The 19,721-nt window shown below is 44.5% G+C and overlaps 1 protein-coding gene across 1 annotated transcript in view; it reads right to left on the bottom strand.

Moving 5' to 3' along the window:
* The window catches only part of LRRIQ1 (leucine rich repeats and IQ motif containing 1), a 139,110-nt gene that overhangs the window by 118,880 nt on the left and 509 nt on the right, over nucleotides 1–19,721 (bottom strand). Inside the window, exons 2-7 of the mRNA XM_083182344.1 lie at nucleotides 17,300–17,429; nucleotides 16,370–16,461; nucleotides 14,237–14,351; nucleotides 8,372–8,601; nucleotides 4,861–4,935; nucleotides 1,561–2,778 (exon numbers count right to left, since the gene is read on the bottom strand). Coding sequence (XP_083038470.1) covers nucleotides 1,561–2,778; nucleotides 4,861–4,935; nucleotides 8,372–8,601; nucleotides 14,237–14,351; nucleotides 16,370–16,461; nucleotides 17,300–17,429 — 1,860 coding nt within the window. The remainder of the gene's footprint in view (nucleotides 1–1,560; nucleotides 2,779–4,860; nucleotides 4,936–8,371; nucleotides 8,602–14,236; nucleotides 14,352–16,369; nucleotides 16,462–17,299; nucleotides 17,430–19,721) is intronic.

Raw genomic sequence — 19,721 nt, 5'->3', positions numbered from 1 at the left:
GCATTATGTGTGTCATGTGTATAAGGGCATTACTAATGTGCAACAAATGTGTAAGGGGCATTATGCGTGCCATTATGTGTATGAAGGGCATTAATAAAGGTTGGCATAATGTTTAAGGCGCATTATGGTTATAAGGACATTAATAATGTGTGTCATGTATAAGGGGCATTACTGTGTGGTATTATCAGGGGTGCCGAGAGAAAGGGGTAGGGGGTACAAATTACCGAGGCCAAAGTCTGATGGAAGGGCCCAGTGGGGGCCCCCCTCCCCTTAAGTAACAGCAGCAGCTCTTCTCCTCTGCCCAGCACACACTGCTTTGTGCTGGGTTGCAGTGTGTACCCTTAGAAAAAAATTCTGAGAAAATATTGTATATTAAATACAATATTTTCTCAGAATTTTTTTCTAAGGGTATAATGTGAATAATGTGAGGAGTAATGTATATAAGGTAAAGTGGTACGACTGTGTAAATAAGGTACACCATTGCATAATATAATGTGAATAAAGTTGCACTACTGTGTGGCATGATTTGAATGTGTGCACTGTTTCTATTTAAAATATTGCGGGTAGGAGCACCAAAATGATGACTGCTATGATGACGGTTGATGGTGCTGGGAAAGGGGGGCAGGGTCAGAGGCGGAACTAGTGGCGGTGCTAGGGGGCACCAGCCAAAATCTTGCCTAGGGTGTCATTTGGGCTAGGGCCGGCTCTGGGAAGACCTGCCATTAACATTAGGAAGCCACTCAAAACCCTTTCAAACTCTTGATCTCCCCTCCCTCCTTCCCTACATACCCCTCTTTCCTCCCTCCCCTCGTCCACCTTTCCTCCACTGCCCTCTCCTCCCTTACCCCTCTCCCTTCCACCCCCCACATTCTGCCGCTTTCCTCTTTTTTGTTTGCTTGCCAACCATTTTTCTCTCTCCTTTGCTCTTTCCCCCGTGCTGTATCCTCTTTTTCCTCTCTCCCCTGCTCTCTTCCCCCTGCCCCATCTCTTTCTCTCAACACACTCTCTCTTTATCTCTCTATCTACCCCTAATATCTTTCTCCTCTTTTCTCCCAAACTTTTCCCTCATGCTTTCCCTCTCTCTCATTCCTCCCTCTCCCTGACAGTCTCACCCTTTTTTTTCTCCCTTTCTTTTTCTACCGGTCACTATTTCTCTCCCTCCCTCTCTTCTTTCTCTCCCTGACACTCTTACTCCCCTCTTTCTCTCTCCCTCCCCGCTTTCTCTCTCACTCCTGCTCACACTCCTTTCCTTCTCTCTCTCACATTCCCTCTTTTTTCCATGAAGCCCTCTCTCTATCTCTCTCTCTGACTACCCCTCTCTCTTTTCCGACACCATTTATCTCTCACTCTTCTCACTCTTTCTTCTGCCACCTTAAGGGGCATTATAGTGACAACAGTTGAGGGGGCTTTCATAAGTTTGCTATGGGGCCCATAAAGTTCTAGTTACGCCCCTGATGTTGCCCTTTAATTGTGCTACAGGACATGCAGTTTGCAGTGCCATAACAATTATCAGCACAATAAGCCAGCATTCTGCACTAAGTAGACAAAGATTACCAATACCTGTTTCATGTCATGCCAAGGACTGTTTTGAAGGATGAGGCTTTCCTTTAACGGGGGTAATTTCTTTGCTGAAGAGCTTTTCCTTTGTCTTGTCTTTCTAACCACATTATTTTTGTTGTTCTCCCTCAAAATCTTAGCCCACGGCTTGCAGGATTTCATCCAAGTTAGTCTCTTATCCTCAATGTGATCCAGCAAGAAAAGAGATCTTGTTGTTGTGGATACATATGGCGTTTCATTTTGTGTGTTTGCAGAAATCTCCTCTACCTTAGGGTTGACAGGTTTAGTTTCACCTTTTGGGCACATTGGAAGCTCAGAGCCAGGCTGTGACAAGGACTGCATGCCATGTTCTTCTATATAGCTTACAGCAGACTGGGTATCTGGACTAAGCTCTCTAGTATCTACAATCTCTCTAAGTGATTGCTCACCAAACATAATAGATTTACTTCCATTTTCTAAAATCATGTGGGTTCCCTTTGGCTCTAAATTTGGTACCGATAAAGAGTTCTCAATGCATCCTAAATAACTGTTATTGATTTCTCCAGGTTTCGTGTCAGATGAATTTATTGCAATGCTGATTGCATTTCTTTTGTCTTTTATTTCATGTTGCTGTATCTCAGTTTTCCTTAATTCCTTTTGCTCTTTCTTTGATTCTTCCACAGTTTTTTCAGTTATTTTTAGATGAAGTTGATCATGTTCAACCTTTTGTGTAATACCTCCACCGGGGCTTTTGGTCTTGGAAGTATGTGTGGTATGTTCAGTTTCTATTTTCTTTTTGGATTCCTCTTTCACAAGTTTAGCTTTCTTCAATCTCATTTTCTCTTCGTTTTTCTTCTTCTCATATTCTCTCTTCCTCATTTCCTGTTCCAAAAATTCATGTCTTTTGGCTTCTTCCATTTTCTTTCTCACGATTTCTTCATTACGTTTTTTCTCTTCCTCCCTTCTTGTTTTCTCCTCAAGTTTAAGTTTTATTTTGTCTTCCAATCTTATTCTTTCAATGTCCATTTTCTGCTGTAGTTCTTCCTTCCTTTTCCTGTCCTCTCTTTTCTGCCTTAATATTGGTGTATACTTTTTCAATATTTGGCGTCCTCTAAATGCTGCCTGAATTTTAACAGCTGATTTATATTGCAGTTCCTCCAATTGTTTTTTGGCTTTAGCCATCTGTTCCTCAAAGGTGTTTCTCTCTTTAAGCAAATCTGTCTCCATTTGATTAATCAGAATCTAAGGAAAAAATAATAGCAAGAAATAAAATTCATACTCCCAAGCACAAAGCATAAACAAAGATCAATCAAACAAAGCAGTGAAATGTATATCTAGAAGAACAATTATACCCCTTTCACATTGCAAGTGCCGGGTCGACCCCGGAATTTGGACACGGTTTTCTGTCCCGGGAGCAACCCAGCATTTGTTAGGTGAAGCACCTCTCAGCAACCTGGCAATAAGCCGGGTTACTGACATCACAAGGGGGCGGGGTGGAGTGGCAGCATATCATCTGGGAGTGGGGAAGGCGGCAGCCCTTGATGCTGATGCTGCATCTTCCCTATAGTGTAGACAGGACCTGGGTCGCTCTACATGGATTACCCTTTTACACTGCCCGACCTGGGTAAAACCCTTCTTATATCCTGGGTCGGAATGCTGGGTTGCTAGACCCAGGTTTTTTCAAATAGCGCTTTCACACCACAGAGAGATCCGGGTTGACCCAGCAACAACCTGGGTTATTTGTGCAGTTTGAAAGGAGTATTACTATAAACAAAAGCATCACAGTACTCTACATAAGGATGTATACTGTATTACAGGTAGTTAGAGACTATTTAATTTAAAAAAAAATGCACCAAGTTCTAAAGCTATTTCAAAATAAAGGATGCTATACCAGGGTCGAAACTAGGGTTTCCGGCGCCCGGGGCAAGGCAGTCATTTGGTCGCCCCCCACTGACTGGGGGGTGGCAAATGACTACCTTGCCCCTGGCACCGGAGGCTGAGCAGACCCTGCGCCCACATACCGTTGTGCAGCGGGGTCCCGGGACGGGCAGCGGGGTCCAGGGACAGGCAGCGGGGGTGCCGGACCAGGCAGCGGAGGTTCCAGTCCAGGCAGCGGGGGGACGGGCAGCGGGGTCTAGGGACAGGCAGCGGGGGTTCCGGACCAGGCAGCGGGGGTTCCAGTCCAGGCAGCAGGGGGACGGGCAGCGGGGTCCAGGGACAGGCAGCGGGGGTTCCGGACCAGGCAGCAGGGGTTAGAGTCCAGGCAGCGGGGTCCAGGGACGGGCAGCGCCGCGGCGGCTTTATTCCTTGTAGAGCGCTACGCTACTTGCCTGGTGGCGGGAAGTGCTGCTGATTTTGACTTGCCGGACGCTAATTGGCTGAGAGAATTCAGCCAATCAACGTCCGGCAAGACTTTTCAAAATCTACTTCCCGCCGGGCAAATAGCTTAGCTTGCTTCCAGCTGCCGCTACGCCCGTCGCCCGGATGCCCGCTGCCTGTTCTCGGACTTCCGCTGCCTGTCCCCGGACCCCCGCTGCCCGGCTCGAAAGCGCCCCCCACATGCAGCGCCCGGTGCGCATGACCCCCCAGCCCCCCCCCCCCTAGTTACGGCCCTGGCTATACATTGTTTGATAAAACTGTAAGGGGTTCATTCTAGAAGCCGCACATAAAGTACTCTGCACTAGCTGACTATTGGGCTGCTTACAAAAATATTTAAGTCCGTAACAAGATCAGGCAGTGAGGAGGTTGAATTGCAAACTCTTCCACCTTGACCCTAATAGATTTCACCCCTAAGATGTACATTTGCAATACGTCTCTAATGCCCCTTTCAGACCGCACAAATTAAACGGTATATTGCCGTTTCTTTACTGTTTCAAAACGGTAATATGTGCGGTTTGAAAGGTCCAGAGTGAATTTACCTTTTAAAACGGTAAAAAAGCAGGGTCCTACACGTTTCAGACCCGTTTTTTTGCCGTCTGAACAGGTCTGAAACGGTACCATCTCAGCAGTGAGCACTATTAGTCCCCAGTGCCTGCATATTTAAGACAATACAAATTATTACAGGACCCCAGCAAGTTACCCCAGAGTGGTCACCACACGTGTGGTCAGCAGACCATCCATGCATGGCAGCATTGTGGAGGCACAAAATTATGCCAGGAGTCTCAAGTAACAGAAAATTCAGCTGATTATTTAGATTCCTTCGATCACTGCCAGAGATATAGGAGAAGTAATCAGCCGGATGGTCAGCAACATGGAGTCGTGACCCCATTCTAAAATAAATACAATAGTGATGAATTGGTTTGAGCTGCACTCAGTATGATTTACCTGATGATTTTTTAGCTCTTCTTCCAACGACTCATTGATAGTCTTTAATTCTGTTTCAAGTTTCTCCTGTTTCTCCTTCAAAACAAAAAAATGAAAAGCAAAATTTACATTTCTGAATCTGTTTAAATATTTTGGAACCATCTGCTTACAGCTACAGAACAATGAATTACAGATGGAGCCACTCTCGGTAGAGTGGCTCCCGGCGATCTGATCGCCATCGATCATCCCCTGCCAGCCTATGCCACCTCCGCCCCGTCTGCAGAATGGGTCACTCGCGTGCCCCATTCTCGGCAATGGGACACGCGAGCACGTAAGATGTCCGCCGACCACGCAACCCCTGTCAGCATCCGTGCCATTTTCCCCGGAGACCTGACCATGTGCAGTAGTCTTTGGCTCATTGCCAGGGTCCACTGTGCTGTGAAGATGAGGGGGCCCACCCGAAGTCTGCACACGGTTCCTTCCTGTTAAAACACCCCTATTTGCAGAGGTGTTAAACTGTGGGTTTTACAGCAATCAGCTTATCTAAGAAAACTGAAGTCCCATACACACACTAGGCTGATATTGAGTGCAAACACTGAATGATATCGGTACACAATATTGTTCAGTGACGTCATTGGGACCCTCTGAACATGCGGGTCGTTTGGCTATATAGCCAAATTGACCTGCATGTTCAGAAGACATCAATCATCATTAACACGTGCATATCATTAACTATATTAGGTGTACACACAAGAAGATATAGTAAAAGATATCGCTCAGATAGCCCTTTTTGAGCAATATATTTTACTATGTCCTCTAGTGTATATGGGGCTTTATTGGGGGGGGGGGGGGGGGGGGGCTTTAGCATTCACACTTTAAAAGACAATCTGGTGAAAAATCCAGTTAAAGGCCATTTTACTTTAGTACAGTGGTCTCTTTGATCAATAGCCTTCTTTAATAGCCCTGTATATAGGAGAAGCCCTCTACTCAGCAGAGGTTGCAACGCAGGGGAGTGGGTCCTGGATGGCTATGTTTGGCAGAGTTTGGGGGGTAGTTGGTTTGACTCCCCTATTTAAACTTTGCACAGCGCTGCAGCCCCACCCATTAAGCCCCCTCTGTTGGCATGGACAGCAAAGTACATTGTCGAATTGCACACTCACCAATCAAGATCTGTGTGCAACAGTGTTCAAGCTGCTTGATTATGTGTGGTCAGATGAATCTGATTGGCACTTTTATACAATGCCAGGAATCCTGAAGGTGGCTTCTTGAGCTTGGTAAAGTTAATGAGATGAGCAGACACACTCTTTACAGTGAGGATGTATTAACCTTCTAAAGAATGAAGAAGTGGGGTTGCTTCCCATAGCAACTAACCATCACTTTGTAAAATGTACTTGATGACAAATCTATTTCAAGTTTGGCTTACTTACTACTTTCAAAGCATTATGGGCCTTATTCTAGTTCACTCTTTCTAACAAAATCCTTCTTAGATGGACAAAACCATGTGCACTGCAGGGGGGCAGATGTTACTCGTGCAGAGAGAATTAGATTTGGGTGGGGTTTTACTTCAAAGTGAGATCTATATTGCAGTGTAAAAATAAAGCAGTCAGTATTTACCCTGCACAGAAACAAAATAACCCACCCAAATCTAATTCTCTCTGCACATGTTACATCTGCCCCCCTGCAGTGCACATGGTTTTGTCCATCTAAGAAGGGTTTTGTCAGAAAGAGTGAACTAGAATAAGGCCCCATATGACTGTTGGCCAAGGTACCTGAAGCAGCTTCTGACTTCTTACTGTGATTATTAGCAATACCTAGAACCCTGCTAAATTCATCTGGTGTTTGGCACTATTTAAGAGGCCCCCATTATCCCAGTGGCGCACGCAGGGGGGTTTCTGAGTACTCAGGACCCCCCCCCAGGAGTCTAAGGGCCTTCGAATGAAAGCTGAGGGTCCCCTCTTTCCATGGGTACAAGAATTTTAAAAATCGTCCCTTGGGAACCGGAGATATCTGACTTCAAAGCAGTGGTCCCCATCCAAGCCTGTTAATTGCTATTCCCAGTCAGATATTTCAGATTTTGTCTGACATAGAATTTTTCTGATGGTATATTCCAAAAGCTGGGACTCTCCCCCTTTGATAGATACTAGAAGCTTGTCTTTACTGTTCCCCGAACCAGAGATATTAGCCTTCCAGTAGCTGGTTACTGCTCCAGCTCCACACACCTGGTATGTAGTTTTATATACTCATTGGCAGATTGCTCTGCCTCCTGAACTCTGATCACCTAGTCCCCAATACCATTTGGTAGGTGGGATTCTCTAGTTTTAAATTCTAATTCTAAAATCTAATAAATCTATTTCCGGGAACTGGAAATATCTGCAGTCAAGCAAGCTGTCTTCCCACCAGCAAATTATGAATAATAAGCCCACTCCACTATTCACCCCTCCCTGCATATGAAACATCCTCTACCACCCTGGAAGTTATGTATCAGGACCGCTTCATTCAGCCCAATGCCCCCTTCTCCCACCCCATCTCCAACCATCTGTGCAGTAAAGGGGTAATTAGTGGAAATTACTGATCCAGGCCCTACATGCTGAGGGGTTGATATAATACCCCCTACCACCCGTGGGACATCAAAGCTTCCCCCACCCCTACCGCTGGAGGATCGGTAGGGGCCCCAATACATTGCTATGCCCAAGGGTCTACACTGCTGTTGACGCCCCACTATATATATATATATATATATATATATATATATATAAATTATTATTTATATACATTTGGCCTATCTATAATACAGTACTTTAACTGACCTGGCATATACTAGGTCACCTAAGTGTCTATCTCCGTGCTTTGCTCCGCCCCTCTGGAAACCCCCTTCTGAAAATCCTGCGTTTGCCCCTGTATCCCCACTATATAATCTGCCAAAAGCAGACATATGACCCTTTCAGACCACACTTATAAGCCGGTATTTTGACATTTTTTTACTGTTTTAAAACGGTAATATGTGCGGTCTGATAGGTGCAGAGTGAATTTACCATTTCCAAAAATCCAGTATTTGGAAAAGGTAAAAAAGCAGGGTCCAACCCGTTTCAGACCCATTTTTTTTGCTGACTGAACGGGTCTGAAATGGTACCCAGGCTCCGTGCATATCTAATGAGCGGGACCTAGTGCAGTGCATATTTAATGAGCGGGTCGGAGATAGCTATTCCACCAAGAGAAATGACCCACCGAACAGAACACATGTGCTGCGCAATCAGCCCAACTCAGACCACATCAATTAGGAAAACTAGACTGGAAGGGTACAAGCCACTGTCCATAAGTAAATACCCCCCCCCCATCTGTCTCTGCTGCTTTGCGGTGAAAAAATGCAAACACTGCAGAGAAATACTAGAGGTAGCCCAACAGTGGGGAAAGTGCCCTTAATACACCTTCCAAAATGTTGGGAGGTATATCCATAATTATAACTGAAAATATACAGAAAAACTAGATTCTTTGCACTGTTCTGAAAAAGTGATATTCATATATTCAGCCTTACTTTTTGAAGAGTATTCAGCACTAAGTGTTCTTTCTCAAACAACTTTCTCCAATGTTCTTGCTTTTCATCTTGTTCTTTGATCTCTTTCTCTAGAATTGCTCTCTGAGCACTGAGTGCAGCTCTTTCCATCCCATTATGTCTTTGGTGTTCCTTTTCCAACAGTTGCAGTTTCTGTCTACAACTTTCTTCCACCTCAATATAGCCAAAGCTTATGTCCTTGTCACTGCCTCCTGCAATAAAGCACAATTCACTCAGTGTAAGACACTTCTGAGAATGACTATTTGTAGAAAATGACTGAACCGGCACCACATCAGAATGTATCATCATACACAGACTGAAAATCCACTGACACAATATGGCTGTAAATACACAAAACCCATGGCACCAAAATGCTATCCAAAGTTGTTGCAGATTTAGGTATGCAATTACCTGGAATAACTGATCGTGGGTAATTGTTTCACCAGGGGTTATTCATTTTTCCCCAGTAAGCCAGAACCCCAATAATTCCTATTTATTTATTTATTATGTTTCTCTGGCCTCAGGCAGGAGAAGCATAGTCCCTGAAAAGTGCCCAGTTTTTATTTAAGTTCACTGAATATGTATATTTTCGGTAGAAAAAGTACTTTTTTCAGGTGGCCGGTTCACGCATAAGCAATCTACAGTTGTCCATTTAAGAAATATAAATAAATATATATATTTAGCTGTGCCCTGAGGACGAGGCTATGCCTTGAAAGCACTTGGCGCTAAATATAGCTTTGTTTGCTTTAAATTCCTGATTGTTTTCTGAGTGCCTCTATTCTATTGGATTCAGTATATATATTTATATATACACTGCTCAAAAAAATAAAGGGAACACTAACATAACACATCCTAGATCTGAATGAATGAAATATTGTTAATAAATACTTTGTTATTTACATAGTTGAGGTGTGCCGACAACAAAATCACACAAACATTATCAATGGAAATCAAATTTAACACATGGAGGTATGGATTTGGAGTCCCACTCAAAATCAAAGTGGAAAAACACACTACAGGCTGATCCAACTTTGATGTAATGGCCTTGTCAAAAATAGGCTTAGTAGTGGGTGTGGCCTCCATGTGCCTGTATGACCTCCCTGCAACGCCTGGGCATGCTCCTGATGAGGTGGCGGATGGTCTCCTGAGGGATCTCCTCCCAGACCTGGACTAACGCATCCGCAAACTCCTGGACAGTCTGTGGTGCAACATGGCGTTGGTGGATGAAGCGAGACATGATGTCCCAGATATGCTCAATTGGATTCAGGTCTGGGGAACGAGCGGGCCAGTCCATAGCATCAATGCCTTTGTCTTGCAGGAACTGCTGACAAACTCCAGCCACGTGAGGTCTAGCATTGTCTTGCATTAGGAGGATCCAAGGGCCAACCGCACCAGCATATGGTCTCTCGAGGGATCTGAGCATCTCATCTAGGTACCTAATAGGCTACCTCTGGCGAGCACATAGAGGGCTGTGCGGCCCCCCAAAGAAATGCCACCCAACAACATTACTGACCCACTACCAAACCGGTCCTGCTGGAGGATGTTGCAGGCAGCAGAATATTCTCCTTGGCATCTCCAGACTCTGACATGTGCTCAGTGTGAACTTGCTTTCATCTGTGAAGAGCACAGGGCGCCAGTGGTGAATTTGACAATCTTGGTGTTCTCTGGCAAATGTCAAATGTCTTGCACGGTGTTGGGCTGTAAGCAAAACCTCCATCTGTGGACGTCGGGCCCTATACCATCGGGCCTCAAGGAGTCTGTTTCTGACCGTTTGAGTAGACACATGCACATTTGTAGCCTGCACCTTTACATTGTGTTGTTTAAGTGTTCCCTTTATTTTTTTGAGCAGTGTGTGCATATATATAGCCCAAAGTCTGGCGAGCGCAGCGAGGGGACGCGGATTACTTCACATATATTCCGCGTCCGCTTACCACGCTTCGGGCTTGCCACACTTTGTAAAATCAACTCCACGCCGATGTGGATAGTTGGGGTATGAAAAGGTTGGGAGGACGCGTACCGTGTCCCCTCACCACACTTCGGGCTGACGGGGATGTGGAGGTGTTTCAGGAACACATTCACACCTGCCATATCATACACCTGAGACAGTAATGATGACATGTGTTAAATGTTAACTGGTTTTTAGTAAAGATTAAGAATTATAATCAAGTAAAAATGATTACATAACAATACAATTAATATGAAGAATAAATAACACACAAAAAAAAGAGAAAAAAAGTCATTCCTCTGACACTGCACTTGCAGAACCAGCAGCCGAGGTAACAGCAGCAGAGGTCGCGCAGTAGCGTCAGACTCTGCGGCGTCATCTTTCTCTTCCTGGGGGATCAGGGTCAGCGCATGCAGGATGCGCAGGAAGGAGTCTTCTGCGCCAATGGTCTTGCGCCAGATAAACTCCTGCAAGTAGGAGTCTAGCTGAAGGCGCGCTGTGCCTCGTTGGTGCTTATTACGCCACTTGCAGGCACCCCACAACCATTCAATGTTCTGGGTGTGAACCCCGGTGTTCGGATCCACAAAGTGGTAGCGGTGGTTCACCCTAGTGTGGTGGTACCCAGCCTGCTCCAACTGCTTGGTGTTGTAGGCTCTCCAGCAGTCCGGGTAAATTGTGGTCACCGGGAGCACGTGCCTCTCGATGGCAGCCATGAGGGTGCTGGCATCACGCCTCTCAACCGCCGTTAAGAAGCACTCTCCGGTCTCCCTAGAGATGCCCCCAAAGATCCACTGCTGTAGCAGAACACGCCCAACCTGGCTCTTTCACTTGGTGAAGAGGCTCTCATCCACTTCAACAATGGTGCCTGGGCCTCCAATACGGCGGTGAGGCTGCAACAGGAGGTCGATGGTGCAGGCCTCCCTCATCAGGCAGTTATATTGGACAGTCGTCTTCTGCGAGATGCCCTGGTGTCGCTCGCAGAATAGGACGCTTGTCAGCTCTTCTGCCCAGCAGAAGACAAATCTGATGAGGGTGACAAACATTAAATGGCACCCTCTAAACCACTGGGCAGCCCTGACCTTTCTGCAGCAGCTATGGATATGACAGCACCACATCCGCTCCCTAACACTCAGCCTCATAGCATGTCCGTTGGGGCAGGTCTGAGTATCAGGCAGGAATTTCTGCCTCTGCAGAAATGCCACAGCATCCTCCTCAGTCTGTGGCAGATTAAATAAGCTCAGCTTCTCAGCAGCCATAACTCCAATACTCCAATATATGTAACTCCAATACTCCAATATACGTGTGTAACATCGTCTATAAAACTCTCCAACAGCTGACTGACTACGCTACCGCTCAATCTACCAGCTGACTGACTACGCTAACTATGTACCGCTCAATCTACTAGCTGACTGACTATGCTACGCTACATCTGACAGGGACGCTGGGTACACTAAGCGGCCGCGTTGTCAAGGGAACAGGGACGCTGGCTTTGACAGAGACGCTTGAGACGCTCACGCGGGAACAGTACGCCAGTAGCTAACCCGATTCTGAAAGGTGCGCTATGCTAACTACGTAACTGGCGCCGTGAAACGACACAAGTACCGTTTATTTTTGCACAATTTCTTGTACGAATGATGGCTGATTTAAGTAGTTACGCTGTCTTTATATTTCACTATGTTTATGTATATTTTGTCAAATTTAATGCGGGCATTGTTGCCTTGGTGATTCCGCCGGCGTGCACACGTCAGTTGGCTGTGTGCCGCATGCAGTGTATCTGTGGATACCCGACTGCTCTATACGACGCAATTAGCACATCGCTTGCGGATGACATCACTGAATCTTGCCGCCGGCCGCAGCGGGGGTTGCTTTTACGGACTGGTGAGTGTGTGGGGGATATAAGGAGTACCTTTGTTATTTGTTATTTAGCCTGATGACAACACGATGTGTTGAAACACTGCTGTATTGTGCTCACTAAAGAGTTTAAAAGATATTGCTGGGGTTCTGCATTCCTTTGTTATATATATATATATATATTGCACGTATAACCTTGACAAAGGGGTGTCACATACCCCAAAACGTTGGAAGCTTTTTTTGCTGAAAATATATTTTTTCAAAAAATCCCCAGAGTGCCGCTGTTGTCTCTTCACTATCCTGTACTTCTGTTCCTGAAGGCACCTGGGTTACCTGTACTGCTGGAGGAGTGCCAGGCCTACACCCCTACCTCTATATATATATATATACATATATATATATATATATATATATATATATATATATATATATATATATATACATACAGTATATATATATATATTAGTTTGGATTTAAGCAGCACTCTCGGATTTCTGTGATGCAAAACTTGTTTATTGTGACTCCAACATGTTTCGGGCCAAGCCCGTCCTCAGGGAACGGGCTTGGAGTCACAATAAACAAGTTTTGCATCACAGAAATCCGAGAGTGCAGCCTAAATCCAAACTACCCTACACAGGACCCCAAAGTCAAGTGGACATCAGCAGGAGTGCCGGGCATCTTGGTCCATTTATATATATATATATATATATATATATATATATATATATATATATATACATACATACATACATACATACACACACATACACACACTATAAGTATAAAATAAAAAAATATATTATATAATTATATATATATGTTCTTGTTAAACAAGCCGTGTCATGCTTTCCATGGGACAGCTATTGCCAAATACAAACATAAATGGCTAATGCTAGAGATAATGTCTGCAGACACCTCTGCTGGAGATAGGACTTAAACAGCTTTCTTAAGCAAATATTGTATATTACGAATGATGAAAGTGAGGGACACAACCTGTATGTGTAACACCCTAGTTTACCGTTGGCGGAACAACTGGTGTGTGTTGCTCACTGTTCTCCTCAAGTTGTTCCAGATGCCTCTCTTGGACTTTGCACGCCCACAGCAGAGAGGCTAGGGATTCCCCAAATCACAACATAGTAATGACACAGTAGATAAGATGATGTATATTTACTAAGCTGGAACTTCTTATCTATATAATTACCAACAGTATATTACACACTATAATATAAAATCTTATATTTTAAGCCAACTACTATATACACTAATGCAATGTTTCCTTTTCAATAGCTTGCAATGCTGAGCAGTGGGACACCAGCATAAAACTACAATAATGTAACAATATTACTATAAAGGAGTTCTAATCCTTCATTCAAAACAAAATGTTATAGCTCTGCAAATAGTTATACAGCTATAGTGCAGCAATTATGTGCAAAACTCTACAGTCTACCCCAGTACTAGTCTAACCTGGCCAGGTGTTATTTGCTGGTGCACTTCTATTTAGTACAGTATACCACTGCTTACTTTGGGTACTTAATAAAGCTGCACAAAAGCAGTAAAGTAGAGAACAGCCCTGCACAAATTCTGTCCGGGTCTCCTCAGCAGCCTCCAGCTGTTGTTCATTAGATGCGGCTTCACATACAGCCACCTATCCAACTGCCTCTCAAAATGGCCACCACTGCTCGCAGGCCTCACCAACTGTCACCTGTTTGCAACTGTCACCACCAGACAATGGTCCTGTGACATACTCCTGACCTTCTGTGCAGCTGCAGATGGCTCACACTGTAGAGTCAGGCGTAATACCTCACTGTGGGCCAGATGCACTAAGCTTCAAAAGTGATAAAATGCAGAGTGATAAACAACCAACCAGTCAGCTGCTGTCTGACATTTTTCAAACACAGTCTGTGACATGGCAGGTAGGAGCTGATTGGCTTGCTGTTTATCACTCTCCATGGTATCACTTTTGAAGCTTAGTGATTCTGGCCCATAGCAGGGTATTACATATGCACACTACAGAATATCTTCATTTTAAATAAAACAATGACTATGGGTACCTAATATTTCTGCAGGCACAGTATCTTCTTCTATTTCCACATTTGCATTTTCTTTATCAGTACCGTCACAGCTAAAAAGAGTTCTTCTGTCATCTTCCTCTATGTCCGCCAAAACCTAAGGAAGCAAGTAGAAATTATCATGAATAAAGGAAACATTGGGGCAGATATATCAATCTTTGAGAGCGATTAAGTGAATAAAGATAAAGAAGCCAACTCAGACCTGATCGCACCTGACAGCATTCCGTGAAGATGCCACCCTGTTAGAGTGAAATCCCGCCTAGTGAATTAATGTGCTCGCCATGCACCATAGACGGGTACTGCTGCAAATTGATTCACAGCCGTGTGAATATGTCCTTATCCCATTGCAAGCCGCACACCATCAAATGATTTTAAATAATATTTGGTACTTGTGTATGGGCGCCCGATTTTTTCATTGTATCGCATCGCATGCAATATAGTGGCATACAATTCATGCGATGCGATTTTTCATTGTAAAGACCCGATTTTTAATTGTATAGTCACCCATGGGTGATTTCATACCCCCACTATCCAACTATGCATGGAGTTGATTTTATATAGCCCGAAGCGTGGCGAGCAGACGCAGAATACATGTAAAGTAATCCTCGGGGCTCGCTGCGCTCACCACGCTTCGGGCTCGGTGGCTCGCCACACTATATAAAATCAACTCCATGCATAGTTGGATAGTGGGGGTATGAAATCACCCATGGGTGACTATACAATTAAAAATCGGGTCTTTACAATGAAAAATTGCATCGCATGCCTTAAGTAGTAGCGATGAAAAAATCGGGCGCCCAGATAATACATAAGTACCACATATTTACACTGGACACAACTCATCACCGGCTCAGAGTAGCCAGAGACTACACGGCGGCGAGATGAATACAGACATATACTGTATTGCCTGTAGTTGATATCACACCTTCCCCTAAAATGCTTAGGCACAGCTAGCATTTTCCTAGGCACACCAAAAGTTTTTTAATTGGCACGCCTGCGTATTTCTTAGCAGTCCCACTAAATGGGTGGTTATCACCGCCAGACACCTACTTCCTGTCAATCACCTAAAATAGCAAGACTTCATTGCTGGTCAGCGTCGCACACGAGCATTGCGGCCCAGATGCATATGCAGTTCATTGATAATTGTCAGCCGTGCAAAATGAGCAATCAGGTCTGAATTACCCCCAAAGTACCAGCCAATTTGCACCCCTAACTTAATGTTCAAACACAGCCTGGAAAACGTCAGGACCTGATTGTTTCGTAAGGACTGTGCAGTTATCCGAGGAAGACTAATATGTAGGTATGCAAGCCAAGGGACAAACATATATATAGAAGTGTAGCTGAACACCAAAGGTCTTTTACAAAAGTACAAAGCTGTTGGCGGGCAGGACAAATGTGGCTGATTTTGTTGCATATACATTATGTTAGTTTAAATAGTATGCACATGGATTTGTAGGCCAAGATGCTGGACTTGTGGGTGTGCAAAGCTTGGCATCAATTGAAAGGAGTAGCTGGACGGATTGGGTCATCAACAAGACTAGATACTCTAAAGTTTTCAGATTCAAAAATAGAATCTTTTATATTTTAACCAGGGTGTTGATCAATGGGTTTACTGTTTGGGTCAATAGATTGACACCAAATGGTCGACATTAACCAAGTCAACATTGACAAAAATTGACATAAGCAAAAGGTTGACATGGTAAAAGCTGACAAATAAAAAGGTTGATGAGTTTTCACAGTTTTTATGCATCATTGTTGACACCTGAGCATGTGGATCCCCAATTAGTGAAGTGCGTACCCTTGCATGACAAACAAACTTCAGGCTGCTGCCTCCCTTCGCTCGTCACACTTTACCTTTTCCAAACAGAGTCCACTGGAATTATAAGCATGAAAAGTCCCAAAATGTAAAAAAAATAAGCACCAAATTCTTGTCAACCTTTTTCGTGTGTCGACCATTGCCATGTGCACTTGTTGTCAATGCCAACCTAGTGCATGTCAAGCTATTGACTATCGACCTATTATCTGGATACCATTAAGAAACATGAAAAGAACATAAAGGTCGATATTGAAGACAATTGTCCGCAATTTATTTTAGGTACAAAAAAAAACATTACATACCCGTTTCTTAAGTGCTTCTGGATCTTCATTGTACTCAGAAGCCAGTTCAGCCAAATAATCAGATTCAATTACTATTACATGATTAGATTTATCTATGCAAAAAAAAAGGAAAGAGGTTTTATGAATCATAAATCAATGGTTATAACCACAAACTAGTTTTTTTGTTTTTAAATGCATTGTAACAGTCATTCATAAACCAAAGATGATGGGACAATTATAGTTTTAGCATTTAAAGAACTCATCATATGAGAGATTTTAAACTCACAAGTGCTGCAGGCAAAACATGGGGTGTAGGTAATATCCCGGCAGTCACCATCCTGACGGTCAGAATGCCAAAAGCGGCATCCATACAGTCAGAATCCCACCAGTAAGTATTGGGGTTAGAGTTTTGGTTTAAGAAACAGGGGGTTTGTTAGACTTAAACTGGGTACACACTAGACAACATATGTACCCAGCCGATCTGACGGGCAACAAGACCCTACATTGGCAAATGCACACACACTTGCTGAGGTAAGGAACGACATGAAATGCCATGCTGCATTTTACAGCATGGATTTGCTAGAAATATCTTCTGTCTGCCCTGCAGCAGGGCTGACAGAAGATATTGCTAACAACATCAGGGCATACTTGCCTACCCACCCGGAATGGCCGGGAGTCTCCCGAAAATCAGGTCCCCTTCCTGGCCCCCCAGGAAGGTGGGCAAGTCTCCCACATTGCCCCCACAGCCCCTTCCCTGCTGCACCAAATACCAGATTTCACTGGTCTGACAGTCGTAAAATATCAACCTTAAATTTAGAAGTGTAGGCCTAAAATTTGCCCTATATGGTCCATAAAGATTTTGCTATGTTTAATGACTGCATTTACATACAAACAAAAATAAACTTTAATAAATGTAAATTATTGAAAATAAATGTTAAAATATTTAGGCACCTGGAAGAAAATCACTTATCCACAGATCTGTAGATTCCAAATCTTGTATTATCAGTTTTTCAGCATCCTCACTCCTTTGTTTAACAATTTGCAAATACGATAGAACAGACTCAGGAAGATCATCTATTATCTGAAAGAAAAACAAGACAAAAACTATGAAAGTAGAAAGCAATTTCCCACAAATGAAAACATAATCAGGTTGTATTTGTTTGAGCAGAATTTTTGATGACAGCCTGTCAGTGTTGTCCTGGTCTGAGTGGCAATCTGCTCCTGGCAAGGGGCCTGATTGGCTGCAAATTCACAGACGGAGCAATTATAGACTGCACATGCGTAGGCCATCCTGTGATGAAAGTCTGCTACTTTTTTAATCGCTGGCTGTTTGCAAGGTGATTTTTCAGGAAGCCAGCCTTTGGGGGTGGTAACCGGCTGTTTTCTGGGCGTGTCAGGGAAAACACAGGCGTGGCCAGGCGTGTGAGGGGAGCGTGTGTGATGTCAGCTCCGGCCCCTATCAGACAGCTTCTATCGCAGCCACCAAGAAAGTCCGAGGCTACGCACAGTCTGCACACACTGGGAAAATCATTCGAAGCAGAGAGGCTTGCAAATTACACCATTTGCAGGTAAATCCCTGATCCAGCTACTTTTTACAAGTCCAGCTAAACAATTTGCAGCCTTGGGTACTTATGTAGTATCTGGGCGCCCGATTTTTTGATTGTATGCCTTAAGTTAAGGCATACAATCAGATGCGATGCGATGCGATATCGCATCGCATGCGACCATCGGATGCGATGACCTGATTTTTCCATAGGAATCAATGTTAAAATGGACTGAGTCCATTTTAACATGGAATTCAATGGGAAAAAGGGGTCCTTTTCATACCCCTACTATCCAAGTGGGCATGGAGTTGGATATAAACCTGTGGCGAGCCACCGAGCCCGAAGCGTGGCGAGCGAAGCGAGCCCCGCGAGGGGACGGTATTCTGTGTCCCCTCGCGGGGCTCGCTACGCTCGCCACGCTTCGGGCTCGGTGGTTTGCTACGCTCGCCACAGGTTTATATCCAACTCCATGCCCACTTGGATAGTAGGGGTATGAAAAGGACCCCTTTTTCCCATTGAATTCCATGTTAAAATGGACTCAGTCCATTTTAACATTGATTCCTATGGAAAAATCGGGTCATTGCATCGCATCCGATGGTCGCATGCGATGCGATGTGCCCGATCCGACCCGATTTCTAAATCGGACGCCCAGATACTACATAAGTACCCAGCCTTGTACAAGGCAGGATTTCACTCTGGCGGGGCTGCGTATATCTGATCGCAGGGCTCCGAAAATTAGCAGCTGTGCAATCAGGTCTGAATCAGGACCACAGTGTCACAGAATGAGGTCTTTACATGCATGTCCACAGATTTGGTTCATCTCCACAGAGTTGGCTTTGCAACACTCGATAAGAACAACTTAAGTGATGAAAGCATATTTTGGGTGGGCATTTAGATTCTTTCCCCATTGGAAGCCTGTATCTTGCGTGTGAATTTCCAGCGGAGAATTATAATTGTTTGCTTGCTTACAACATTGTACATATATGGGAGTTGTTGAAAACCAATCAATATATTGTAACCAAAGTACAGTAACATGAGTCACGCAACATGTGTAACATGGGGCACAGAATTTTCTTGCCAAATCTAAAATTGTATTTATACATCTTCACAATAATCAGGAAGATAAACAGGCCTATTCGGATTGAACATTTAGAATAAAAAGGGCTGTTTTGAAGTTCACAAACAGACCATGGACTTAGAAGCAGAAAGCACTATTTACCATGTTTCGCATCGATGCTGTGCATTTGCGATTTTCTGTGATCTGCAGAGCTACGCAGGGTCATTACAAACATGAGGGGTATGGGTGAAAACCGGACCAGGACAAAACCCCCGGACCGCCGGCCCGGACAACAAACTCTGCATTTTGGGGCTTGTAGCCTCCGGTCCGGGGGGGCTGCCTGTGACAGCTGTCACCAGGTAGAGGAGGAGGGGTAGAAAGAATAAAGCCTCCCTGTATGGTCCGGGCATGTAGCAAAAACCAGACGATCCGGACCACACGGGGAGGCTGTAATCTCCCCTACCCCATGTCCCTGGTGATAGGGACCCCCCGGACAAGACACTCCCCGGACAGGACACCCCCCGGACTGGACCCTACAAGCTCCGGACTGCAGATTTTGATGTCCTGTCCGGCGGTCCGGAGTGTAGTCCGGGTCCGGTTTTTACATAGTCCTCAAACATGAGGACTTTTTCTCTGTCAACCATTTATGCTCGACCCAATGACTCCTCATTTGGTTCCAGTTGTTGGGTTAACAGTGTAGATGGACAGTCAATAGGTCTACCACTATTGATTGACATAAAAAAGGTTAATATGGTTTTAAAGGTCGACATGC

The sequence above is a fragment of the Crinia signifera genome, chromosome 4 (genome assembly GCF_055691185.1).
Source record: "Crinia signifera chromosome 4, ASM5569118v1, whole genome shotgun sequence".
In the NCBI taxonomy this organism is placed as follows: domain Eukaryota; kingdom Metazoa; phylum Chordata; class Amphibia; order Anura; family Myobatrachidae; genus Crinia; species Crinia signifera.
The sequence above is the reverse complement of the archived record's forward strand: the minus strand, read 5'-3'. Positions and strand labels throughout refer to the sequence as shown.